Source organism: Sciurus carolinensis, chromosome 11 (assembly GCF_902686445.1).
Source record: "Sciurus carolinensis chromosome 11, mSciCar1.2, whole genome shotgun sequence".
Classification (NCBI taxonomy): Eukaryota; Metazoa; Chordata; class Mammalia; order Rodentia; family Sciuridae; genus Sciurus; species Sciurus carolinensis.
In genome coordinates, this window is record NC_062223.1 from 107,519,360 (window position 1) to 107,543,939 (window position 24,580).

The 24,580-nt window shown below is 32.4% G+C and overlaps 1 protein-coding gene across 1 annotated transcript in view; it reads right to left on the reverse strand.

Moving 5' to 3' along the window:
- Cwf19l2 (CWF19 like cell cycle control factor 2) overlaps positions 1-24,580 on the reverse strand; it is a 96,656-nt gene that overhangs the window by 57,158 nt on the left and 14,918 nt on the right. Inside the window, 5 exon segments of the mRNA XM_047519006.1 lie at positions 4,776-4,868; positions 6,583-6,673; positions 18,795-19,453; positions 20,847-20,962; positions 23,368-23,461. Of these exon segments, the coding sequence (XP_047374962.1) occupies positions 4,776-4,868; positions 6,583-6,673; positions 18,795-19,453; positions 20,847-20,962; positions 23,368-23,461 (1,053 nt within the window).

The following is a 24,580-nucleotide window of genomic DNA, read 5'->3' on the forward strand; positions in this document are numbered from 1 at the left end:
AAGTTTTTCTTTTCACTTCAGATGTAAGAAATGAAATCTTATGGAATAGGGCAGATTTCAGTCAAAAGATGAGAAAAGGTCAGTTCATTTAATAAGACCAGTGAGCTTGACAACAAGAAATGACACATAATAAAAATCTCAAGCTCAGGTTCAATCTTTATTGTCTAGGGTCCCACACAGTAATCTTAAATCTCTCATCAATTGTTACAAACTTGTTAAGTGTATCAAGTTTTAAATTTTTCTATGGAGGGATCTTAGGCAACCTACAACAGTGAATTCCCCTCAGTTTGGTTAAGTAATTTTGCAAACCCGAGACTTAAGAAATAAATCAAATTTAACATTTTGTATTGGGTTTAGGTAAAGTACCATCACAGTTCTGAAAACTTTTTTAAAAATTTGTTTATGTTTTATTATCGTCAGAAGGTGTTTGAAATCCTTAAGTGAATAAGGTATATAAAAGTAATAGTGGTGCACACCTGTAATCCAGCAGCTTGAGAGGCTGATAGGAGGATCATGAGTTCAAGGCCAGCCCTAGCAACTCAGTGAAACCCTCAGCAATTTATTGAGACCCTGTCTCAAAATAAAAAATGAAAAGAGTCAGGGACCCCTGGGTTCAATCCCTGGTACCAAAAAAATTAATAAATAAATACGTAAAGTAACAAGGGTTTAAAAATATAAGGGAATTTAATTAGTTAACCATGGAATTGGTATTGAAAAAATTTAATCTGTCATATTTCATAAGTTAGTTGGGTGATTTTATTAACTTTATCAATAATATTTAATGGTTAAGGAAGAACAGGTTCTATAATTAATAAAATATATGTATTAGAATACAAATAACTAAGTATTCCTTAGTATATACACACATTAAATGCCCCTTCAGACATTAAAAAAAAATTCTATTCTCAAAATACATTTTTGATTCTATTGCATATGAGAAAAGTAAAACAAAAAAAATAATTATGAATCATCATGCTTTCTTTTCTTCAATATACTTAATATTCAAAAAGAGAGGCAAAGGCAGAGATGGAGTGTACAAAAAGAAACAACATTTTATTAGTCCCACCAACTGGAAGTCACTTGGGAGGCCACAGCACTGCTCCTTTGAAGTCTGTACTATGTTGCAAATTAAAACTTCCCTAAGATTCCATCTCACTCCAGTCAGAATGGCAATTATCAAGAATACAAGCAACAATAGATATTTGCAAGGATGTAGGGAAAAGGGTACGCTCATATACTGCTAGTCAAACTGTAAATTGTTGCAACCACTCTGGAAAGCAGTATGAAGATTCCTTAGAAAACTTGAAATGGAACCACCATTGACCCAGTTATCCCACTCCTCGGTTTATATTCAAAGGACTTAAAATCAGCATATACAGTGATGCTGCCACATCAATGTTTACAGCAGCTCGATTCACGATAGCCAAGCTATGGAACCAACCTCAGTGCCTTTCAACAGATAAATGGACAAAAGTCTTTTCTTCTACCTACTGTAAAACAGTCAAGTCCCCTACCACTGTTTGGAATTACTTGATATCAAGAAGATATCAAGTAATATCATTACATTGTAATATCATTACAATGACAATCATTCCAACAATCAAATCAAAATGGGAAATACATGCTTGATTCAGAAATCCCCTGAAGCCCAGTCATGATTTTAAAATCCTTTAATAAAAAGTGATGAGAGTCTGGAAAGAGATAGGTATAGACTAGAAGGTGGTAACAAGTATTTAAATATAAACTTAAAAGAATAAATGCCATAGTAAATATTTCAAAAACCTTTGAGTTGTCTTACAAAACTAAACATACTCCTACCATATGATCCAGCAACTACACTTCTTGGAATTTACCCAAAGAAATAGAAAACTTACATCCAAGCAAAAATTTGCAGAGATATTCCTAGCAGCTTTAGTCATAATTGGACTCAACCAAGATGCCCTACAACAGGTAAATGGATAAAAAGAAAAGTGGTACCCACCAATCATAAAATATTATTTACCACTAAAAAGAAGTGAGTTATCAAACCATGAAAAGACATGGAGGAACCTTACATGCATTATTATTAAGTGAAAGAAGCCAGTCTGAAAAGGATACACACTGCATTGTTTCAAGCATATGACATTTTGGGAAAGGTAAAACTATAGAGACAGTAAAATGATCAGTGGTTGCCAGGAGTTTTGGGATAGGGAGGGATAAATAGGGCACAAAAGATTTCAAGGAAGTAAAAATAATTGTATAATATTATAACAATGGATACATGTCATTATACATTTGTCCAATTCTGTAGAATATATAATAACAAGAGAGGATCCTAATGTAAACTAAAGACTTTGAGTGATTATGATGTATCAATGTACGTTCATCAGTCTTACCAAATGTACCAATATGGTAAGGGGATGTTGATAGCAGGGTACACTATGCACACATAGGAGTTGGGGGATATGAGAAACCTCTACACCTTCAGCTCTACTTTGCTGTGAACCTAAAACTGTACTAAAAAAAAAAAAAAATTAACTTCCTTAGTCTTCAAGATTTCAAAAGAGGAAAAAGCTGCAATCTTTGAGGATTAGAAAAAAAGCCATCATGAAAAAGGTAGACAAACACTGAGAAGTCAATAAGCTTCAAGAGGATGATACCAGACACAAATAATATGCTACATATCTAAATGGCCAAAAGCCAAGTCAGCTGTGCGTAAGCAGACTCCAAGGTAGGACTAGAAACTGGAGCTATACTGTGAAAGACATAGTATTTAATTTGCTTGACTCTAAGAAACCAATGAACGCTTCATAGTACAAAACTATTACGACCACTGGATTGTTGACAAAATTAACTAGGCAAAAGTATATAAGACAGCCTGACCAATATACTCAATTTTAGTTATCCTCCATTATTCCCTATTCTAAATTCTACCTGTAATTTCTCATCTTCAATTTTTACATCTGTACAATTTTTAATTATCTACTTCAAAAAATATTAGCTATTACAATCTAATGAAAATGGCAAATTGCATAAACATACTTGAACTATTATCTAAGTCATTAATAATCAGCCTGAAGAAAACTCTACGGAACTCAACATTCTAATCTCCTCTCATTTGATAGTAAATTATATAAATTAATCTTTGAGAATAGTTCTTTAAATTCACTGTAAACTTCATTCTGTCTTAAAACTGACTCTCCAGCTACAGACTTTATCTTTCAGCATCAAAGAAGCATCATGGACATATAAATGCTTTTACTGATTTAAATCTTTTCTCCATTTACTGGTTTTATGTCTGAGCAAGTGTGCCTGCCTCAGTTTTTCAATTTACAAAGCTGTGCTGATGACATGAAGTACCTAAAGGAATATTGTGAGAACTAAGTGAGTTAATTCATCTAATCTCTCAACACTATATTGCATCAATCTCAGTCCTTCAACTTCTATATACATGATTATTGCACATAGCATTGTGAATTTATATACCATCTATTATGCTAATAACTCCCAATTTCTATATGCAGTTTAGACTTCTCCCGGTTATATCCAACTGCCTACTCAATAATCTCTACTTTTTCCTCATCTAAAAGGTATCCAAACTCAATATATATCTGAAATAGACATCTATCTTCACCCCAAAACCTACTGTTCCTTTCTTCTACAACTCAAATAATAGCTATCCTATTCTTTCAGCTGCTCAAGCTAAAGACCTTGGAGTCCTCTTTCCCCTCCTTCTTTTTTTCTGTGCCCACCTTCCACCTCCCAATCTAAACCATCATAAAAATCCTTTTAGCTCTCCTTTCAAGATACAGAGAAAATATTTATATATATATATATATATATACCAAAGTATTATCACTTCTAACCATCTCCTTAGCTATTATCTAGAGTCTACCTGAACTCCACCTTCTGCCTTATTCTTATTTATTAACACAGAAGCAGGATGGTGCTATCAAAAAACATTTTCTGCTCAAAAACCCTTAATAGCTTCTCATCTCAATCAGTATAAAACCTCCTTCTTACTATATTTTTTCCAAGTCTAACATCATCTGGCTTCCCAAAGTCTCCAACCTGGATCCCCTAATCTTTCCCTCTCTCTCACTCATTCCACTTCAGCAATACTGATCTCCTTGCTGTTCTTCCTACACATCATACAAATTATATCTTAGGGTCTTCAAATTCTCTATTACCTATGCCTAGAGTACTCTTCACTCAGATACACAGACAAACTCCTTCACTTATTTTAAGTCTTTGCGTCAATGTCTTATCCAAGATTAGAATTAACCCACGTTCCCCAACCTGCTCAAAATCTCCACTACATGCCACACAATGTATAATTTCCTAATATGTTGTATCATTTATTTAGCTATTATTTTATCATTTTATTGTCTCTCCACCCCTACCCAAATGAAAACGCCATGCAGACAAGTGTTTTTATCTGTTCTGTATTGTAGATGAAGAATGAGAACAAAATAATTTGCCTTGTCTGGATATATAATTAAAATCTCTCACTCTGCAGGAAAGAATTTACGGATCAGTTTGACTTGCATAAGGTCACTCAACAGAGTCTAGAATAAAAGTAGCTCTCCTTGGTCCCAGACCTAGGCTTTATTCTAAAAGGGAAACACTGGTGAAATGGAAGAAAATGCATATGAAAATAAAAACAAGCAAACAAGTATACACATATAAATACACAGACACAGATATTAACATATCTCAAATTAAAATATGGCCACTGCAAAGTAATAATATTACATAAGGTAATTATATGCTGGCAAACAAATTTTATTACTTACCTCCAGCCCAGATTTTTTTGATGATATCTGTGTTTCAGTTTCTTTGAATTTATTTGCCTTTTCAAGCTGTGCTTTAAGTTGTTCAGCTAATTCCTTCAAAAAGAAAAATAAGCAAAATAGGTGTGATATGTCATTTAATTCTTCATTACAGAATATTTCAATTTTATATAACAGAAAATAGTATAATAAAAACCCAAGTAGGCATCAGTTAATTTCAATTACCAATTCACAGCCTAGTACATACCATTTTAATGAACTTATTTCATTACAAACTTCTCAAGTACCTGTGTCATTTGTTTACAATTTGAAGGTACATCATTTCAAAAACATATATTTTGAGAGAGACAGGATAACAGAAGGAATATGTAACCTTGAGAATGACATTTTTATAATTCCTAAAATATCAAAGCTTTCATTACTTAAAACTTCAGATATTTGCTACAAGGAAGTCATCACAAGATTTAAAATACTATTTTCTTCAAAGTTATAAATAATATAATAAAAATTCTGAATATATTTTATTTTAACTCTAGAAAACCTATAGAAATTTATATAAAGCAATAAACCATAAAGTAGCAAATTAAATAACAGATTTATGTGACACAGAATAACCTGTTTTGCTGCAAGGGTTCCATAACCAAAGGAATACTTATTTTTTAACATAAGTTAATCTCCTAGTAGGTAAACTTTCTTTCACTATTTTAATTAATTCTTCTATGCTTTCAAAACTCACACTTCATTGTCTTTGTATTGTTACTGTTGTTGCTTATCAATTTCTAGACTGAGTTGAAGTTCAGTGTTACCAAGGACCAAACTCAAAGAGAGAAAATAGCACAAGTAAGGTATGCCCTTTACTAGTACAAACTAATAAAAATGGAAATATCTTGTTTTCTACCTTTGGTTCTACTAAAGAACACTGTATTGATAGTATAATGACACATAAGATCAATTAAAGATCACTTAAGTATTTGAGTTTGAGATGAGTACACACATATGACCAAAAGTGAATCTGCTGTGTCAGAAAGTGGAAAGCTTTGCTATCCTGCCACGTGCAATAACACAAATTAGTACAACATTCATAAAGAATGAATGAATGAATGAATGCAAGCAGTTCTTACCAAATCTTCACTATTTTTATTCATTTATTTATTTATTATTGAGGTAAATCAATCTTAAATAATATTATAGAAATTAAATGAGTTAATCTATTCAAAGCATCTAACAGTATCAAATACAAACACATTGCCTCAAATTTTGAATAAATGAATTAAACACCTATTTAAAAATTCACTTTTTATGTTCTTAAGTAAAATAGTTTTGTTATGAGAATTTTTAATAATAACTAAAAATGGGAAATAAAATAGTCATACCTCTAACTTCTCCAAATATATTCCATAATTATAAGAATAAAGCAAATAGAAAAATAAATAAAAATTTCAGAAATCTGATAGAGAAAGTAGATAATTTATTTAGAAGATAGATAGCACTATTTCTAGAAAGGTTTAAGAATTTCTTTAAGAAATAAATAAGCAGCAATTATTTTCAAAGTGTGCCACATCCACATTACTGAGGAACTACCAGAATTACTTACAAGAAGTTAAATATTTAATCACCATTCACCAAAAAAAAAAAGTGTGTGTGGGTGTATGTGTGTATATATACATATATGTATGTGTGTGTATATAAATATATATTTAAATATATATAAATATATTTTATTTATTTATATTGATATATAAATATAAATTATTAATAAATTATTATAAATAAATATATTTATATATATATATATATTTAAGAGTCTTACCATGTTCCCCATCATCTCTGCCTTGATAATTCTGGCACTCAACTTGTTCTTCTCATCAATACTCAGAATGTGGATGGACTCATCCTTTGAACTGCCATTTGAATAGAACAGATTAAGAGTGAATGAAATATAGGTGCAACTCCAATATTATTTTAATTGACTTCGATAAAGCATTCAACACCTATAGGAGATCATGATTCCAACATTTAAAAATTAGATTCAATGTCCTACCATAAATCAATATTTAAACCTTTAAGTCAATATTTAAATCAATATTTAAAGGTTCTCTGTCACTGCTTATAGCAGTTATAACAACAGACAAAAGTTTCAGTAACATTGAAGTAAACAATATAAAAATCAACCATTTTTCATTATCTAATATTTCCATACTCATTCTAAAAAGGAAAATAATAAGTAAACAAACAAATACTAGAGTCAGGTCACAATTCTACACATCTTGGCAAATTCCTCTTATTCAATGAAAGTTATTAATACTTAAAGATACTATAATCTGGAGATGATACTTTAACTGTCAAAGAATAAAAACAGCTGGGTGCAGTGGCACACGCCTGCAATTCCAGTAGCTCAGGAGGCTGAGGCAGGAGGAACACAGGTTCGAAGCCAGCCTCAGCAAAATCGAGGCACTAAGCAACTCAATGAGACTCTGTCTCTAAATAAAATACAAAACAGGGCTGTGGATGTGGCTCAGTGGTTGTGTGCCCCTGAGTTCAATCTTTGATATCCAAAATTAAATAAATAAAAAGAATAAAAACAATAATCACATATTCTTTTTCAAAGTCACCAGAATTAGACACATAAACTAAAAACTGAGGTCATATGCCAAGCCAATACTATAAAAGCTTCACAAAAAAAGAGAGAAAGTTCTAATAAAGGTCAGATTCCCCTGGTTTACTGCCTTAAGAAAGATTCAAGGCTACAGGACAGAGAGGGTGAACACAGGCAGAACCTGAAGGATTACCAACTAAAAGAGAAACAGCTAAAATCCAAGAATTATAAAGCAGTCACAGTTATTGAACAGACTACCAGAGGGGATAAAGTTGCAGAGTGAAAAGAATCCCAGCAGGTTCTCCTGAGTATTTAGGAAGAAAATACCTATAGTCGGGGAAAGAACTATCCCAAAGGAATGGAGGAGCAGTACGTGGCACTCCTGGGAAGTGTCTGGTCCCACTAGCCAGAGTAGGAAACCTCATAATACTGAAAGTATTAGGTAGAGTATTATGGGTCTTGCTTCATCCATGGGAAATAATAAGCCCTAGACTAAAGGCTGCTTTGGGTCCACCTAACAAATGTGAAAATCAAGAACCCAAAGAATCAAAAGGTTTCCAAATAACCATGACCCAGAACAGAGAACAAAAATATTTACAGAAATTCAAAAATATCCAACACTCAACAAGACTTTGTAATACCTAGTATTCAAATATTACGGCATACAAATAAGTAAAAACATATAACCTATAATTAGAAGCAAATGCTATCAATCAAAAACAATCCAGAACTGACACAGACATAAGAAACAGCAGACACGGATATTTATAATTATTTTTAAAAAGTAACAGATAATAAGGATATTAAAAATACACAAGTTGAACTTCTACAAATAAAAACTATATGTGTGAAGTAAAGACACACTGGATAAGATTAATGAGGATTAGACTGCAAAAGATAGTAAACTTGAAGGAATGAAAACAATACAAAACGAAACATACATGAAAAAAAGAATTTAAAAAAATGAAAAGAGCCTATCATACATGAAATTGGAGTCCCTAAAAGAAATGAAGATATAAAAAATTTTCCCAAATGTTCCAAATTTGTTGAAAACTAAGAAGCCCAATAAATTTTTAAGAAAACCATATGAAAAAAGAAAATGACACCAAGGAACATCATAATCAAACTGCTCAAAAGTAGTGATAAAAGAACATTTCAAAGCACTATAGAAAAAGATATCATTTGTCCCCATAGAAACAAGATTGCTTTGACAGCTTTCTCTTTAAAAACAATGCCATCAAGGAAAGGATCAAGATCTTTAAAGTACTTTAAAACTGTCAACCTAGAATTCTACACCCAGAGAAAATACACTATGTATAGAACAAAAGGGAAACAAATACTTCATAGAAAAAATAAACAAAATCAGCAAGAACATGGAAGACTTGACTCACAGTACCAACTAAATGATCTGATGGACGTTTGTAAAAATGTAGATATTTTATTTAGATCTGGAACATGCCCCAAAGGCTCATTTGTTGAAGGCTTGGTCCCCAATGCAGCAATGTTCAGAGATGGGGCTTTTGGGAATTGATTGGATTACAAGGGATCCGGTCTCATCAATGGATTATTCCCTTGAGGGGTTTATAATTTGATGGCATTATTAGGAGGTGGTGAAAACTGTATGAAGCATGACTAGTTGAGAGTTTGTACTTGAGGATTTATCTTTAACACTGTCTCTTTAACATGGCCCCTTGCACACATACCCCCTACTTGGTTTCCCAGTTGCTGTGAGGTGAACAGCTTTACTCCAGCACACCCTTATCCCATGATGTTCTACCTCACTTCAGGCCCAAAGCAATGGAGCTAGCTGACCATGAACTGAACCCTCTGAAATTGTAAGCCAAAATCAATCTTTCTTCCTTTAAGTTGTTATTCTGATATTCTGTCACAGCAATTAAAAAAAAAAAAAAACAGAATACACATTCTTTCCAAATACACAGAAAGTATCTATCAAGATAAACCATATTCTAAGTCATAAAACCAGTCTCAATAAATCCAAAAGAATCAGGTCATATAAACTATGTTTTCTGATCACAATGAAATTAAATTAGAAATCATTAATAAGTATCTCTGGAAATCCTCAATTAAAAACTGAATAGCAAATAACCAATAGTCAAGAAAGAAATCAAAGGGAAATACAAAGTATTATGAACTGAACAAAAGTACAAATACAACATATCAGAATATGTAGGATACTGATAAAGCATTATTTCAAGGAAATTTTACAGCACTAAATACTTTTATCAGAAAAATATATTTAAGCCTACATCTTAAGTAGAAACGGAAGAACAAATTAAAGTCAAAGTAAACAGAATATAAGAAATAATAAAAAATCAGGGTGGAAGTAAATAGAAAACAGAAAAACAATAAACTCAAGCCAGAAGTTGCTTTCTTAAGACAATCAATAAAACTAATAAACCTCTCAACTCTGACTGATTAGGAAAACAAAGATACAAAATTTCAATAGAAAAATGAGAGGTAATATCGCTGTCTAACCACTTTGCAAAAAGATAGATGGTAAAAAAGCATTTGAAGAGATATTCCACATCAATAGTCCTTAGGGGGATGCAAATTAAAACCACAATAAGATACCATTACACAACCAGTCAAAATCAAAAAGACTGACCATTCTAAGTTCTTATAAGAAGATAGAGGAACTAGAATTCTCATATCCCTCATACTGTAGGTAGTAATGTCAATTGTTAAAACCACTCTGGAACACAGCTTTGTACTTTCTTAATATTTAAACATACAAGGACTATGGGGTCTAACTGTTACTTTCCTAGGTAATTACCCAAAAGAATAGCATATGTACATGAAAGTTCAGAGGAGCCTTGTTTGTAATAGTCAAAAACTAGAAACAGTCTAAATATCTATCAACAGGAGAATGGATAAACAAATTGTAGTATATACAACAATGGTGTAGTACCCATCAACCAAAAAAAAAAAATTAACTATTAATACATGTACTACCATGGATAAAGTGCTACTGAGAAAAAGTCAGACTCCCCTACTTCCACAAAAGAATGCATAATGTATGATCTCATTTACATAATACTTCAGAAAATGGAAATGTGTTGATAATTAAAGAAAGCAGATGGATGGGAGCCCAGCAGAAGGTGGGATATGGGGAGAGGCAAGAGGGGAAAAATTATAAAGGGCACCAGAAAATGTTTAAGGGTGATGGTTTCATGAGAACACAAACATTTCAAAACTTACTGAATTATGTACTTATACATATGCAGTCTATCAAATGTCAGTTACACCTCAGTAAAGTTATTTTTAAAATTCCTCAAAGCAGAGAAAGAGTTAAAAGCAGAATACAGCATAACGAATGTCGTGTTCTCAAATATAAAAGATATACCTATACTACCATTCAGTTTTCTTAACCTATTTTATTGAAATTAACCCAGTCTTGTTAACATACCCTTTTGGAATAATGAGGAAAGGTTTGGAGAAGTAATGGGAAAACCACCTTCTTACCCATTTTACCTTCGCTTAGTTCATTTTCCCAGCTGACTGGTGTGAGATGAAAAATGGATGAATAGACAGCTATTCATAAATTAACATACCCTCTCATTAAGGAATAGCAAAATTTATATTTTAAAACACTCTGATTCAAAAATTGACCTAATAACTCTATGTGGAATTTTTTTTAAGTAGTGAATTTCTTGTCATAAAAAAGAAATCTTCTAACATGTAACATTTGAGTTTTTTTTTTAAAAGATAATATCTTTGCTATAGAAACCGTTTTTGTAACATATGATCCTTCCCATCATGTTCTTTCAGTCTATATTTTAAAAAACAATTAAAACAAACAGTAGGGGCACTGTATTCACATAATCAGAAGAACATTAAAACTTTTTATATGCCTCTATGGGTTGAGTTATTGCTTGTATAATTAGTTGTACTTTTATATGGAAAATATTTTTCAGTACTTTTATTCAAATTAAATTGAGGTACATATAATTTTCATTGTATTATAAATATAATTTATTGAATTTCAGGCAACCCAATCATATTTCTGTAAATTTTTACTTCCTAAGCAACACAACTTTTCTCAACTTGCAGTCTTTCCTATTAAACTAATTTTCAAAATTCTCTATCTGAAAATGTACTGTTCCTTTCCATTAGGAGGAAATTATAGATATTAGTGATTTTTTGTAATGAATAACGCAAAATAAAATAAATAACCACAGTTCACATTCTTTCAAAAGAGAATTATTTCAATGAAGTTGGCTTGCTCCAGGATCTGCCCTTCCAACTCTCCTGTTTCCTAAGTGACAAAACTCCTGGATGCTTTTCCTTCTACCTTTTCTGCTTTTCTTCACTTTCCAAGAACTCAAGTACCTAACCAGATTTTCTTTTTCAACAAAGCTGTCTATTCATCCATTTTTCATCTTACACCAGTCAGCTGGGAAAATGAACTAAGCGAAGGTAAAATGGGTAAGAAGGTGGTTTTCCCATTACTTCTCCAAACCCCTTCCCCATTATTCCAAAAGATGCTTATTAAAATCCAGGTATAGGACAATTTTACACAAGATCTCCTAACTCAGCTCAGTCATTCAAAAAGTAAGCAATCTTGCACGCAAGCTTAATTTTGAGAGGATCAGAAGAAGGAAGAACAAAATTCACCCATCAAGTCATCTCCTTCTTTTGAAAAGCAAAGTTTTAGGAGTATTATCACAAACTACTATCTCATATGTCAATAAGGAAATTAACACAGTTGAGTAAAATGAAAGTGAAAGATGAATCAAATTCTAACTTCCTAATGCAAAATCTCACAAAGCACTAAAAAGTGCTTTATGCTAGTTGGTTCTTTCTCGCTTGTACGAATGGGAAAACCTTCTTAGTACTGTGAGAAAAGTAGTTTTGGAGTCAAATTCATACTCTGTCATTTACCAGCTTTATGAGATTAGGCAAGTGTCATAATCTCTCTATTACTATAAAATCAAGAAAATGACAAATACCTATTCTCACATTATCATAGTTAAATGCAGAAATGTATAAAATTACAGTAATCACAATAATGTAAAATTCCAAACAGTACCTACCTTGGTGCTCAATAATCATTAGTTCCCTTTGCTACTGACAGCCAATTACTGAATCACAGGAGGATCCTCCAACCAGTCCTACATTTGCCATGCTTAAAATTCGATGGCGAAATCTCTTCAAGAAAAGATTAATAAATAGAATGTCTAGAACTAAGCACAGGTAAGAAGTAATAGAATCCTTTCAAGAGACCATAGAATTAAAAGGTTCATCACTGGGTCATGGATGGCAACTCAAGCTCTTCCTCTTCTCTACATCATTGTTTTGATTCAGAATTTCTTGTCTCTCAATTACAACTACACTGACCAGTGCATTTACCTCAAATCTGTTCCAATTCTCAATCTAACGTTCACACTGCTTTTGAAATCTTTTAAAAATCCAAGTCTTATCTCCTTAAAATCCTTGTGATATTTCTTTATCACATAAAATGATGTCCAACTTGTAAGCATGACTTCTGGAACCATTTACAAGGCACCTTCCTTGTACACTTCCTCCTTGTGCTATACTTCCTCCAGTATGTCTTCCACTCAAGTTCTACAAACCATGGGGAAGCTACCATATGCTAAGTACTATACCAGGATCTAGAGATACAGGTTAGAAAGAAATATACCCTGATGTCTGAACTACTCCATCAAAAATTCTAAAACAGTATTTGCAAATACTAAACTACACTATGCTATCTCATATTTCCAATTTCTTCCTCCAAGTTGATTGCCCTTTCCTACTTACTGCTAGAAAGGTTCATCCTTCACAAAGACCTTACAACTTCGCCTGCACAACTTTACCAGGTCCTGCTGCTCCTAATATTATCCTGCCCCTGTGTGTAATTACTCTAAGTATCTACACTTACACCTGTAACTTCAAGTATGTTGTTTTATGTACCATATTTGTTTACATATCTATATGACCACCTCTCCAACAAGGTGAGTTCCTTGAAGGGAGATAAAAAGTCAATTATTTTTATACCATCAGATCTAGGAAATAAAAGTATTCAGGAAATACAAGATAAATGGCAGAATAAATGCATGAAAGTGATCCAACTTAAGCCTCAAGGAATATTTTTAAGGCAAAAATAAACACTCCCTGTCACACAATTCGGATAGACTTTTGCAAATTGGAATGAAAGAAAGTCTGTTCAAATCTTTCAGTATCCAAGGATACCTTAAGGGAAATATAACATGCATGTGGACCAATAATTTTTAGATTGTGTTCCAAAAGTTCATCAAAATTTGGAGGTAACAGTAGGCTAAAATTAATAACAGAGTCATAACAATGAGAGTACATTTCAATTGTGTGAGTTGTATGTGAAACAAATTGTCACAATGTCTTTTTTTCCCTGCCTGAAGCTTCCGAACTCCTTTTGTTCCTTATAAAAGACCTAGAGAATCACTAACATTCTGGGGATCACACATTGAAAAACTCTGACATAGGTCACCAAGAAAAAATCTTCTCTGCTTAACCAGCCACACTTTCCTTTTCTTTTAAACAATTCTACCCATGGTTAATCCTCCTACTTGGATAAATAAACAGAACCCATGCTAATAAACTCGAGGATCTTGCTCAATTATCAAGTGGAGTTGATTCTTTTCCACTAAAATATAAATATGTTCAAGTATCTAAACCTGAAAGAAAAAAGGGGGTGATAGAGGTACTAAATTTAACTTCTACACTCACATATACTTTCTTTCTCTGCCAACTTAAAACCTGTAGTCATAATTTAGTCTACTGAAATCTGGCTTCTATATCCTTTCATAATGAAAACATTCTTAAGTTGTCAAAAACCTCTTATTATTCATCTAAAGGACAACATGTGTTATTTTACTTTACTCTTCCCTTTGTTGAAAAACTTTCCTCCCCCCATTCTCAGGTTGGAAGCTTACAAGATTTAATCAAAGGAAGGCACTAAAGACATATTGAAGTCCATCCAAAGTGACAGGTTTCAAGAAAATAAAGACTAAATTCTTTCCTATGTTCTCTAAGCATTTATAGTGATAAGCAGATTCTTTAAAAGAAACATAACCAAAATATCTGCAATTAGTCTAAACACAAAAGTCCAAGCTCTATCATTTTCCTGGATTACGCCTATATAGCATACATTCCCATTCAACTTATTTCCAAAACGTAAATTCTATTTCCTCATTAAAATATACTCTTTAAAATATACATACACACACATTAACACTTGCTAAAAACTTTTCAGGAAGCACTAACTGAAAGAATTCCAGCCCAATGATATTTCAGAAACCTTGACTATATTGCAATGAATATGAAAATAAGTAGTAAGGAAAAGAATTTAATTATTAAATATTTTAAATTATTTAATTAAATAATTAAATTCTTTAATTATTCTTTTCCTTACCACTTATTTTCATATTTTCTCTCCTGCCCAAGGATCTTATCACTATACTCAAAGCCTTCACAACATGGAATCTTTCTCTTGCCCTTCTGGGCTATAAAAGCAAACTCTGCCAAGAATGACATCTAAAGATTAAGGTACTAAATTAAATGGGTTAGTTTCTTATCAAACTTATAAAATCTAAATTAAGAACATCTAGTTAGTTTTTTTTTCCTACTATATATTACTCTAGGTTTCAAGCTCCTAAAAGTATTTAGCTAATAAATTTTCCAACAAAAGAAAAAAATATACATAAACATATTTTAATACCAACAATAATAAAATTCTTAACTACCTGGGCAACTATTGGAGGATGTTTGTCAGTCATTTAAAGTAATCATAGGGACACGTACTGTGGCACATGCCTGTAATCCCAGCCGCTTGGGAAGTGGAGACAGGAGGATCTCGATTTCAAAGCCAGCCTCAGCAACTTAGCAAGAAATATAACCTAATCAACTAATTTTCTCCAATCACTGCAACTCAGTGAGAACCTCTCTCAAAATAAAATATAAAAAAGTGGGAAATGTGGTTTAGGGGTTAAGCACCCCTGGGTTCAATCCCTGGTACCAAAAAATAAAATAATCACAGGGTCTATAAAAAACAAAGGGAAAAAAAGACAACAATAACCACATTAAAAAGAGTAAAAAGAAAACTACACAAGATGAAAAAAAAAAATTGCATAACAAATTTCTAGAGTTCTTGCAAACAAAAAACAAGTAGGTAAAACATAACTAGTTGACCAAAAAAAAAGAAGCAAAAACAAACACATTAAAAGTTTGGCTGACTTCACCTATACTTAAAAGAAATGAAAACCAAGGAAAATTCTTGTTTCAATTATATAAGGCAAAGAAAAAAAAGTTCAATAATAATCTTGCCATATAAGTAGGGGGGGTCTTTCTCAGGCGTAACACTTAGAGTATAAATTGGCTAATATAACACACCATACAAAAAGTAAAATGCATATTCTCTTTGACCTAATAATTCTACTCCTTGGAAGTTACTTTACACCTGTATTTAAACAGTGTACAAAGATAACATATACAAAGTTCACTGCAGAATTGTTTGTAAGAGCAACAAACTGGAAACAGCTTAAAAGTGATTTTTAAAAACTATGGTGAAAAATAACAGATTATAACTAAGTTTTGTGACAGAATATTCTAAAAGTCTCCAAAATGAAAAAGTAACGTGGTTATTGTGAAACTACCTTTAAGAGATCAACTGGAAAAAAAACAAGGTTCAGAACAGTATATGCACTGTGAAGCTATTTCACTTAATATACATAATAAGTTCTTATGCATAGGTATATGCTATCTATATACAATCTTATGTCTATTAAACTAAATACATATTCAAATGCACTAAATATTTTGGAAAGAAACAACATTGTTAATTTTGAAAATGCGATAGGGTTAGAGGTGACAAAAAAGAAGACCTTTCATTTACATTCTTCAGTTTAAATTTTATACTCTTCTGCTTAATATTCTTCTGTTTATACTGTTTAAGCTTTATAAGCATTTATTTATTATTTACATGATTACAAATGGCTTAATGTTTTTAAAATATTAAATAAAAAGCAAGAAAGGTAAACATATATGAATGACATATATAAAGAAATATAACCAACTCAACTAATTTCTCCAATCACTGCCATTCATATTAGACCAAAATAACTATTAGTTGTTTATATTAGTTTGTTTTAAGGAAAGGAAACTAGCACAAGAAAGTCAGGCGTCAATCCCTTTTAAAAGGTCACAGATCTGGGAAATGGTTGTTACTTACAGAATTGACAGATAAAATACATGACACCCAATTAGATTTGAATTTCAAATAAACAACAAAATTTTTTTTTCTCATAAGTTCAAATACTGCAAGAGAATTACTATTTTTTATTTACTAAATCTGGCAACCTCAGTTACATAATATTGTGCAAGTCATAATCTCAATTCCCTCAATTTCTATATCTGCAAATGCAAGGCTCAGGCTATTATTTCTTCTAGTTTCAAAATCAGTTCTTTAATTTTTCCTAATTCTAAACTTCATTGATTCTAAAACTCCCTAGAATTCTATCATTTTCTAAGTAATTCAACATATTTCCAAGGTAATATTCATATAAATTAAGAGCCACTAACAATCCTTCACTCAATCTTTCTTTATTTGGGGGATGAGGGTACTGGGGATTGAACTCAGAGGCACGCAACCACTGAGACACATCCCCAGCCCTAGTTTGTATTTTATTTAGAGATAGGGTCTCACTGAGCTGCTTAATGACTTGCTTGCTGAGGCTGACTTTGAACTCATGATCCTCCTGCCTCAGCTTCCGGAGCTGCTGAGATTACAGGCATGCACCACTGCACCCAGCTCCTTCACTCAATCCAGGCATTCTTCAGGGTCCTACCTTGGTCTCTTAGTATTACTCTACAAGCTCAAATTGTATTTCCTTTCACATAGATGTGGAAAATTTATAGTTTTTTTCTTTTCCAGTCAATCATGGAATTCACAGAACACCTCAATCCTTCTAACATCAAAATTAACAAAGCTAACAAAGAATACTGCTTTCAGACCTCACCCTAAAATTGCTACGTTATATCTATCAAAAGCTAATAATTTAAAGAACACATACAAATATGAGGCAATGAGACAACTAGATAGAGTTACTAATAGTAAGACTGCACTACATAGTTTGCTTAGCTGTAGTCACAAAAATCAAGAACCACAGGTTGCCCAAATACTAAACCAACTCAAATGGTGTCAGTAAATAAGAGTCTCATCCCACTGGCAACTGTGAAGTAGAAACAGTCTACCATTCAAGGCACGGGAAAAGAAGCCTGGGCAATTGTATATGAATACACCCAGAGACATTCTCTAATCTTTGCCATATATATGCAGTCAATACAACTGGATTTCTCCTTCAGTTTCCAGGAAGGAAAGCCCTGATCTGAACTAGAGCCCATTTGACTGGGCTCCATCACTTGACCCAGACTTTGCCACAGCCCTCCTACTGAAAGTCAACAATGTGCTTAGAATTCACTACTTCGGGTGGAGCCAGACTCACCACAGCAAGTCACAATTATACCCATTACTACCAATGGTTTCTATTACTTCCTAAAACCTATTCCCTAGTATCTCACTCTGATAGTGTTTTAACATATTTTAATGACCAATAAAATATGTAAGTTTATTGTCTAAGTCTGTCATTATCCTTTGGATACATTTTTAAATTTCTACCTCCAGTGGGGCCAGTTCCACGTCTAAATCAATTCTTTCTAGGTCTGATATCACTCAATATGTGCCTCCTCATCTTCTGATGCAGTCCTACACAAAGGCAACAAGATACAAGAAAAATAAGACTAGCAGGTGCTATTTTCTTAATCACTATGGATACCACTACTAGCCTATCTTCTGTCTCATTTTTAAAACTCTAACATCGTCTTTGAAATCTATCAGTTGCCCAAAGCAAATTATTGTATTCTCTGCAAAATAACCCTATAATTCACATTTCTCACTGCAGGACCTTTGGTATATCTTCGTAACTTCTCATTTGGGCCATGGCGGCAAATTTTCCTTCAGTCTCCTACACCTCCTTGACTCATGAAGTATTGATGATTATTAACAATGCGGCAATTTCCTCAGGAAGCAACATGGCACTGGTAACAAAATCTACCAAAATGTTTCCTATAGCACATTTACTTAAAAGAATAACTTATTCATATTTTTAAATCATAAAAAAGCAATAAATTTTGAGCAAATTATGGCTACTGAATTATTTTAGATCTGTTAAATAAAACTGTGAAATTAAATGCAATCCATAAAACAAAACAACTATATTGTTAAATCTACGTATTTTATCTTTTCCATCAATTTTAAGAGGACACATTACTCATGTCTAAGTTCACAAATGATATTCTAAGGAATGGTTTACTTCTTTGGATCCTTAAGGTCTTAATATTCACATCATTTTAAAAAACAAATGATAAAATACCCAGCAAATGTAGTCTTTGTATCCTGCAAATGTTTTCTCTTCGGCGGGTCATCACCCGAGCTCTCAGTCTGTAATTTTTCTCTCATGTCTCCTGAAATGTGCTGATAGTCAATGCTGCTACTAGTTTCCAATGGTTTTTGATCTGAATGTTTCTTGTCTTCTTTTCTCCCATAAGATGAAGTCCATGATGTTAAACTTTCTTCACTGTTCTCTGTAGGTTTTCGAAAATCACAAGGCAAAGAACGCTGAGTTACTAATGCTAAAGATGAACCAGATGGTTCAAAATTTCGTCCCTTGCTGTGAAATGACAGTTCTTCATCATCAGTGGGTCGTAAGAATTTAGGTCTCAAATTTCCAGAAGAGATGTGTTGGTTTTGCCTTGGGTTGTATTCTGTTCTACATGTTTCTAAAGACCCAGACCTCTGATCTTTTTCACCACCACTAAACTTATCTTTACTGCTATTGTTTGTGACCTCTACTGTACCATATCTATCCCTTAAACTTTTATTGTATTTTACTAAGTCTAATTTTCTACTTTCTTGACTATTTTGTGCTTTATCTGAATATGTGGGCTTCCTCCACCGTTCTTGTCTAGAATCTTCTTTTTTGGAGGCAGTTTTTTCAGCTTCTTCTAATTTTGACTGAAACATTTCCATTGACTACAAAAGAAAAAAATAACAGCAAAAGTTATGAAATGCTCACTAATGTTTTACCCATGTCATTGGTCATGAACTACTGCCAGGTGGCACAATGAAAGAAAAATCCACTAAGGTAAGGGTAGACCCATATAATTATCCTACACTAAAATAAATACTTAAAAGAATGAGATAATAATGAAAAATTACTAAATAACAAAAAGAATCTCAAAAGGGAAGACTCTTAGACCAAATGCTCTGCACTAACAGGTTTAATATACAATACAGAAGACATAACTGGTAGTCAAGATTCAAGAGGTTACTGTACTGCTAAAACATAATAAACTCTCACAAAAAAAGAATAGTGCAAGAACAAGAACTAAAAAACTACATATCCCAAAAAAAAAAAAAAAAAAAAAAAAAAAAAATGCCCTGAGATAACAAAAAAGAAAGTGATAAAAACCAAATTAGCCTGGGAATACCCTACAGTTCAGGAAATGATAGTAAATAAATGTTGTAAGAAAAAGAAACATGGACAATTGGTTCTAGAGAATGTAATGTGTGTACACTGTTATTTTCAGAAAGGAGAAAGATGATGGAAGCATTAGTAAAAAAAAAAAAATGTATATAAGAAAATTTCCCAGTTGATTTTCTGGATCAGAAGGACTCATCTAATAGCTTTGCACGAAAAGGAAGGAGAAAAAAACTTGTATGTTCAAAATCCTTAATTTGTGAATCTATAAATTCAAAAATAAAACATCCTTCACAAAGACAATATCTGGGGGGAAAAGTGCATACGTGTGAGTATGTACACAGATAGGGGTGTGTAGATAACACATTACCTACAAAGGAAAGAAAATAAGTTGGTTCTAAAATATCACACACTGATGCATGCGCATGGTTACATCGTTCTGAGAGTATATACACATTCTAAGAGTCTCTAGTTTCTCTTTTTGAGTACTGACAATTGAACCCCAAGGTATTTTTTTACCATTGAGATGCATCCCCAACTCTTTTTATTTTTCATTTCAGAGTATAGACACATTCTAAAAAGTAAAAGTAAAAAACTCTGGAAAATGCCAAAAGTCTACAAAATACCAAAGTCTGGAATATACCAAAATTTCAAAAGTGGTTATCTTCAGAGGTATAGGCTCTTCAGCATTACTTAATTTTCTCACAATGATAAAATATTATTTTTACATTAAATACACACAGATTTAAGTCTTGCATTATGTCAGCAAAGATATTCTACATAAGTATACAGAACAATAAAAAAGCAGAAGTTACTTCAGCAGTATAAAGATAAGAAATTTAATATCAATTCAATTCAAAAGTGTGCCATGGAATAAAACAAAAACCATGTAATCTTTTATATAGTTATGAAAATAGTACACATCTCCTTAATTCAGATACTGACCCCATATCTTTCAGCTACAATGTCCTCAAAATTTTTATTTTCTTTCTCAGCTTGTTCCTTCATTCTTTGATAAGACTTCTTGAGCCAGCTTAATCCACCATCCTCTACTCCTGAAGCTAAATTCCAGTAGAAAATTTTAAAATGTTCATTATACTTTTTATAAAGTTATCATCAAATTAATTCTATCTTATAAATTAGAAAATTAATATTTTCCCTTCAATACGTAAAAATTATAAACACACTTACAATTCACCATATATTTGAGTATGTACACATCAAGCTACAGAGTTTTGCCAGTAGGAGGGAAAAGATAAATAAAACTATCCTCAGGAAAATTACGATAGAAGAGATTGAATAAAAAAGGATATAATTACAATAAAGATATGTGACAACTATTATGAAAAGATATGAAGGATTATAGAAAATGATAATAATTAAGGATTATTTTAAAGTAGGCAGTCAAGAAAAATTCCAAAAACTAAAGTCAAGAAATTGGTTTAATTTCTGTTAAAAAAAAAAAATTAAGAGAATAAAGGGCTTTCCCAGAAATAAATAAGGACTAAAGATACATATAGAGGAGAAAAAGCAACCTCGAAGTCACAAAAAAAACAAAGAAGTTTTAGAAGAAAATGGTAAAATGTATATTAAAACAAATTATCCTTTCATCATGATTACTATGAACATCTGAATGCCCTCAATGAACTTCATTAAGCTGTTTATAGTTCCTACTATATACATCACACTTTTGATCTGTGTCAAGAGAAAATCAAATCAATTATATAAATCCAATTCTGGTCCTGATTTTCCTTGCCCCCAAGTAGGAATGCTTTAACATCATTTCAGGTCTATAATAATTAAAATCAAAAAAAGAAAAAAGAAAAAGGTCTGGGGGTAGAGTGCTTGCCTAGCACACGTGAGGCACTGGGTTCAATTCCTCTATTCTAGGTACTGCACTGTTTCTAATTTTAACTTCCCCAAAACTACATAAGATAGTTACTATCATTGTTCCTTTTACAGATAAATAAATTGGGCTCAGAAAGATAAGTAAACTTTCCCACAATCCTAAAGCTAGTATATGGAAATGCCAAAATTCTAATTCCAAGTAGAATGATTTCAAAATCTGAGTCCATAATAACAACACTAAGTCACCTCTACCTCCCTAACACCAATACCTCCTTAATACTAATGTTCTAACACTTTCAGGTGCCTTATAGTTTCAGCCCCGCCTAATCTAAAGAGAATGATAAAACTCTCATGTGCAGTAAAACTTGCAGATTGTTTTTTCCTTATTTTTATAATTATTCAACTGCAGATCAATTTTAAAACTAAATTTCCCTGGGAACTAAGCCTCTGACAGAGCTTTCTGATGTTTTTCTCCTTTTAAATAAATATAATGTGGAAAAGGAAAGGAGAAAGGCTCTCTAAAAGCTTTATATAAGGTCACTTTCCTCTTAGCATCTTTAATTTGGCTGTTTCGACCAGCTAAAAGATACTACCTAAAGCAGAACTCCAGGTCTTCTATACCCAGTGAAGTTAAGAACCTACTGACTAAAAACACCAAAGACTGAGTTTACCAATTCTAGGTTTTCCCCAAATATGAATTTATTGACTGTCTTCCTGACACTAGCGATGGTAACAGTAAAGATCATAAAATTAGGCTGAGTTAACTTATTGCTCCCCAAACTGTTAAGTTTCTATAAAACAGTATTTCAAAGAAAACCTTGTATGACTATAGTTACTATTACATGACCCAGCATACAAAAGACTAAAAAGAAATTTATAATTTAATCTTAGTTGAATTGCCAAATAAAAATAATTATAAAGAAGCCTATAAGGTGGCTCTAATGATAAACACATAAATATAATTTTAACAAGTAACCAAAATGAAAATGAGTTATGTATAAAAAGGAAGAAAATTTCCTACTGATGAATTACTAAAAGGAAAAGGTAATTTACAATGCTAATACTATTGTATGCTGGGTTAACTGTAATCAAATAAACTTTTCATTGAGTTATCAATACAACACTTGATAGCCATGTAAATATTTTTTTTAATTATATTACAAAGTATGCTTATGTGACACAAATATTTTGTCTCCATCTGCTGGAAAATAACAGCACTCTCAACATTATTACAAATTTTGTGAATGCTGGCAAAATAGAAATTTCTAAAGATAATGAAACCAGATCTTTGTTTATGTACTATTTTGGTGAAATTGCAGACATAATACTTTCTACAAAACAAATGAATTATTACATTATTACATCCTCACAGAATCATACTTAGCATTAGCCCATTTGAAATAAATTCATATATGAAAGAATTATAAAAACAAGTATAAAACTATATATTTAATCAACTTACTCCCAGGTACTAATGATTTAAATAAAAGATTTTAAAAGACTGCAAATATTTTATCAGTGCTTTGTTGTAATATAAACTGAAGTCATTCCATGAGGAATACCAACTAATAGATACATAGGAAATGCCTATGTGTCTGCAACCACAATATAGAGATACCTTTAGTAACTGATGACACATTACAGCCTTGTGATGGAAGACCTGTCCCACCATCTTTCCAATATGGATTCAGTTCTCTTTCCAGCAGTTTGGACTAGATAAAAACATTTTCAGAAATTAGAATTTCAAAACAAATCCACCACAAAAGTGTTAATAATAAATTTGAGACCTACTTAATAATTGTAACTCTGGACAAATCATTTAAAGCACTCTTAAGACACTGTTCTGTAATTTGCAGGTAATAATGTTTACATTCACATTCTTTCAATGTTTTTATTGAATACCTATCATGGTTTCAGAACTGCATTACATATAGAAGATATAACATTCGATAATACTGATTCAGCCCTGGCTAGTTTATGATATAGTGAGGAATATGGACAATAAATAACAGATGCATGCTTTAAAGACAGAAATACAGAGTACAAAGAATTCAAACCTCTCGCACATTAAAGGATCAAAGACTTCCTAGAGGGAGCATTATGTGCAGTTTTAGACCTAAGGACAAGCAGAAATGAGCTAAGTTTTCTTTTTGAGGAAATGAGAGAAAGAGCACAAACATGCCCCAGCATATTCATGCTCATAAAACCTTACAGAAAGAAAAAGCACATCACTTTCAGGGAACTGAAGTAATTCAGACAAGCTAAAACTCGGAAGTGTGAACAAACAATGAAAAGAAATTAGACTGGAAGATCAGAGACTACAACACATAAGGTAGTTTGAAATGCTGTTTAAGTTTTGTGCTGGGGGGCAATGGTGACATGAAAATGATCAGCTTTGTAATACACAAAGAACAAACTGATCTTGGCATGGAGGAAAAATGAGAAGAGCAAGATTACCAACCCAGTCAGAAAATTTTGGCAATAATCCAAACAAGAGATGATGGGAGCCTAATCACAAAGCAAGTGCCTCCTGTGTTTCAAGCACTATAACAGACCCTAAGGCTATAATGAATAAGACTGGCTTGGTCCTTGTCAAAGAAATGATGGTCTATGGAAAGGGGAAAGACAATTAAGCAAGATTGTAAATGCTAGGTAAGCAAAGGGAGCTACAGAACTACATACTGAACTTGACATCAGGAAATCAGAAAATGCTTCCTACAAGAGTGGCTGGGGTTGTGGCTCAGTGGTAGAGCATTTGCCTAGCACATGTGAGGCAGAGTTCAATCCTCAGCACCACATAAAAATAAATAAAACAAAGGTCCATCAACAAC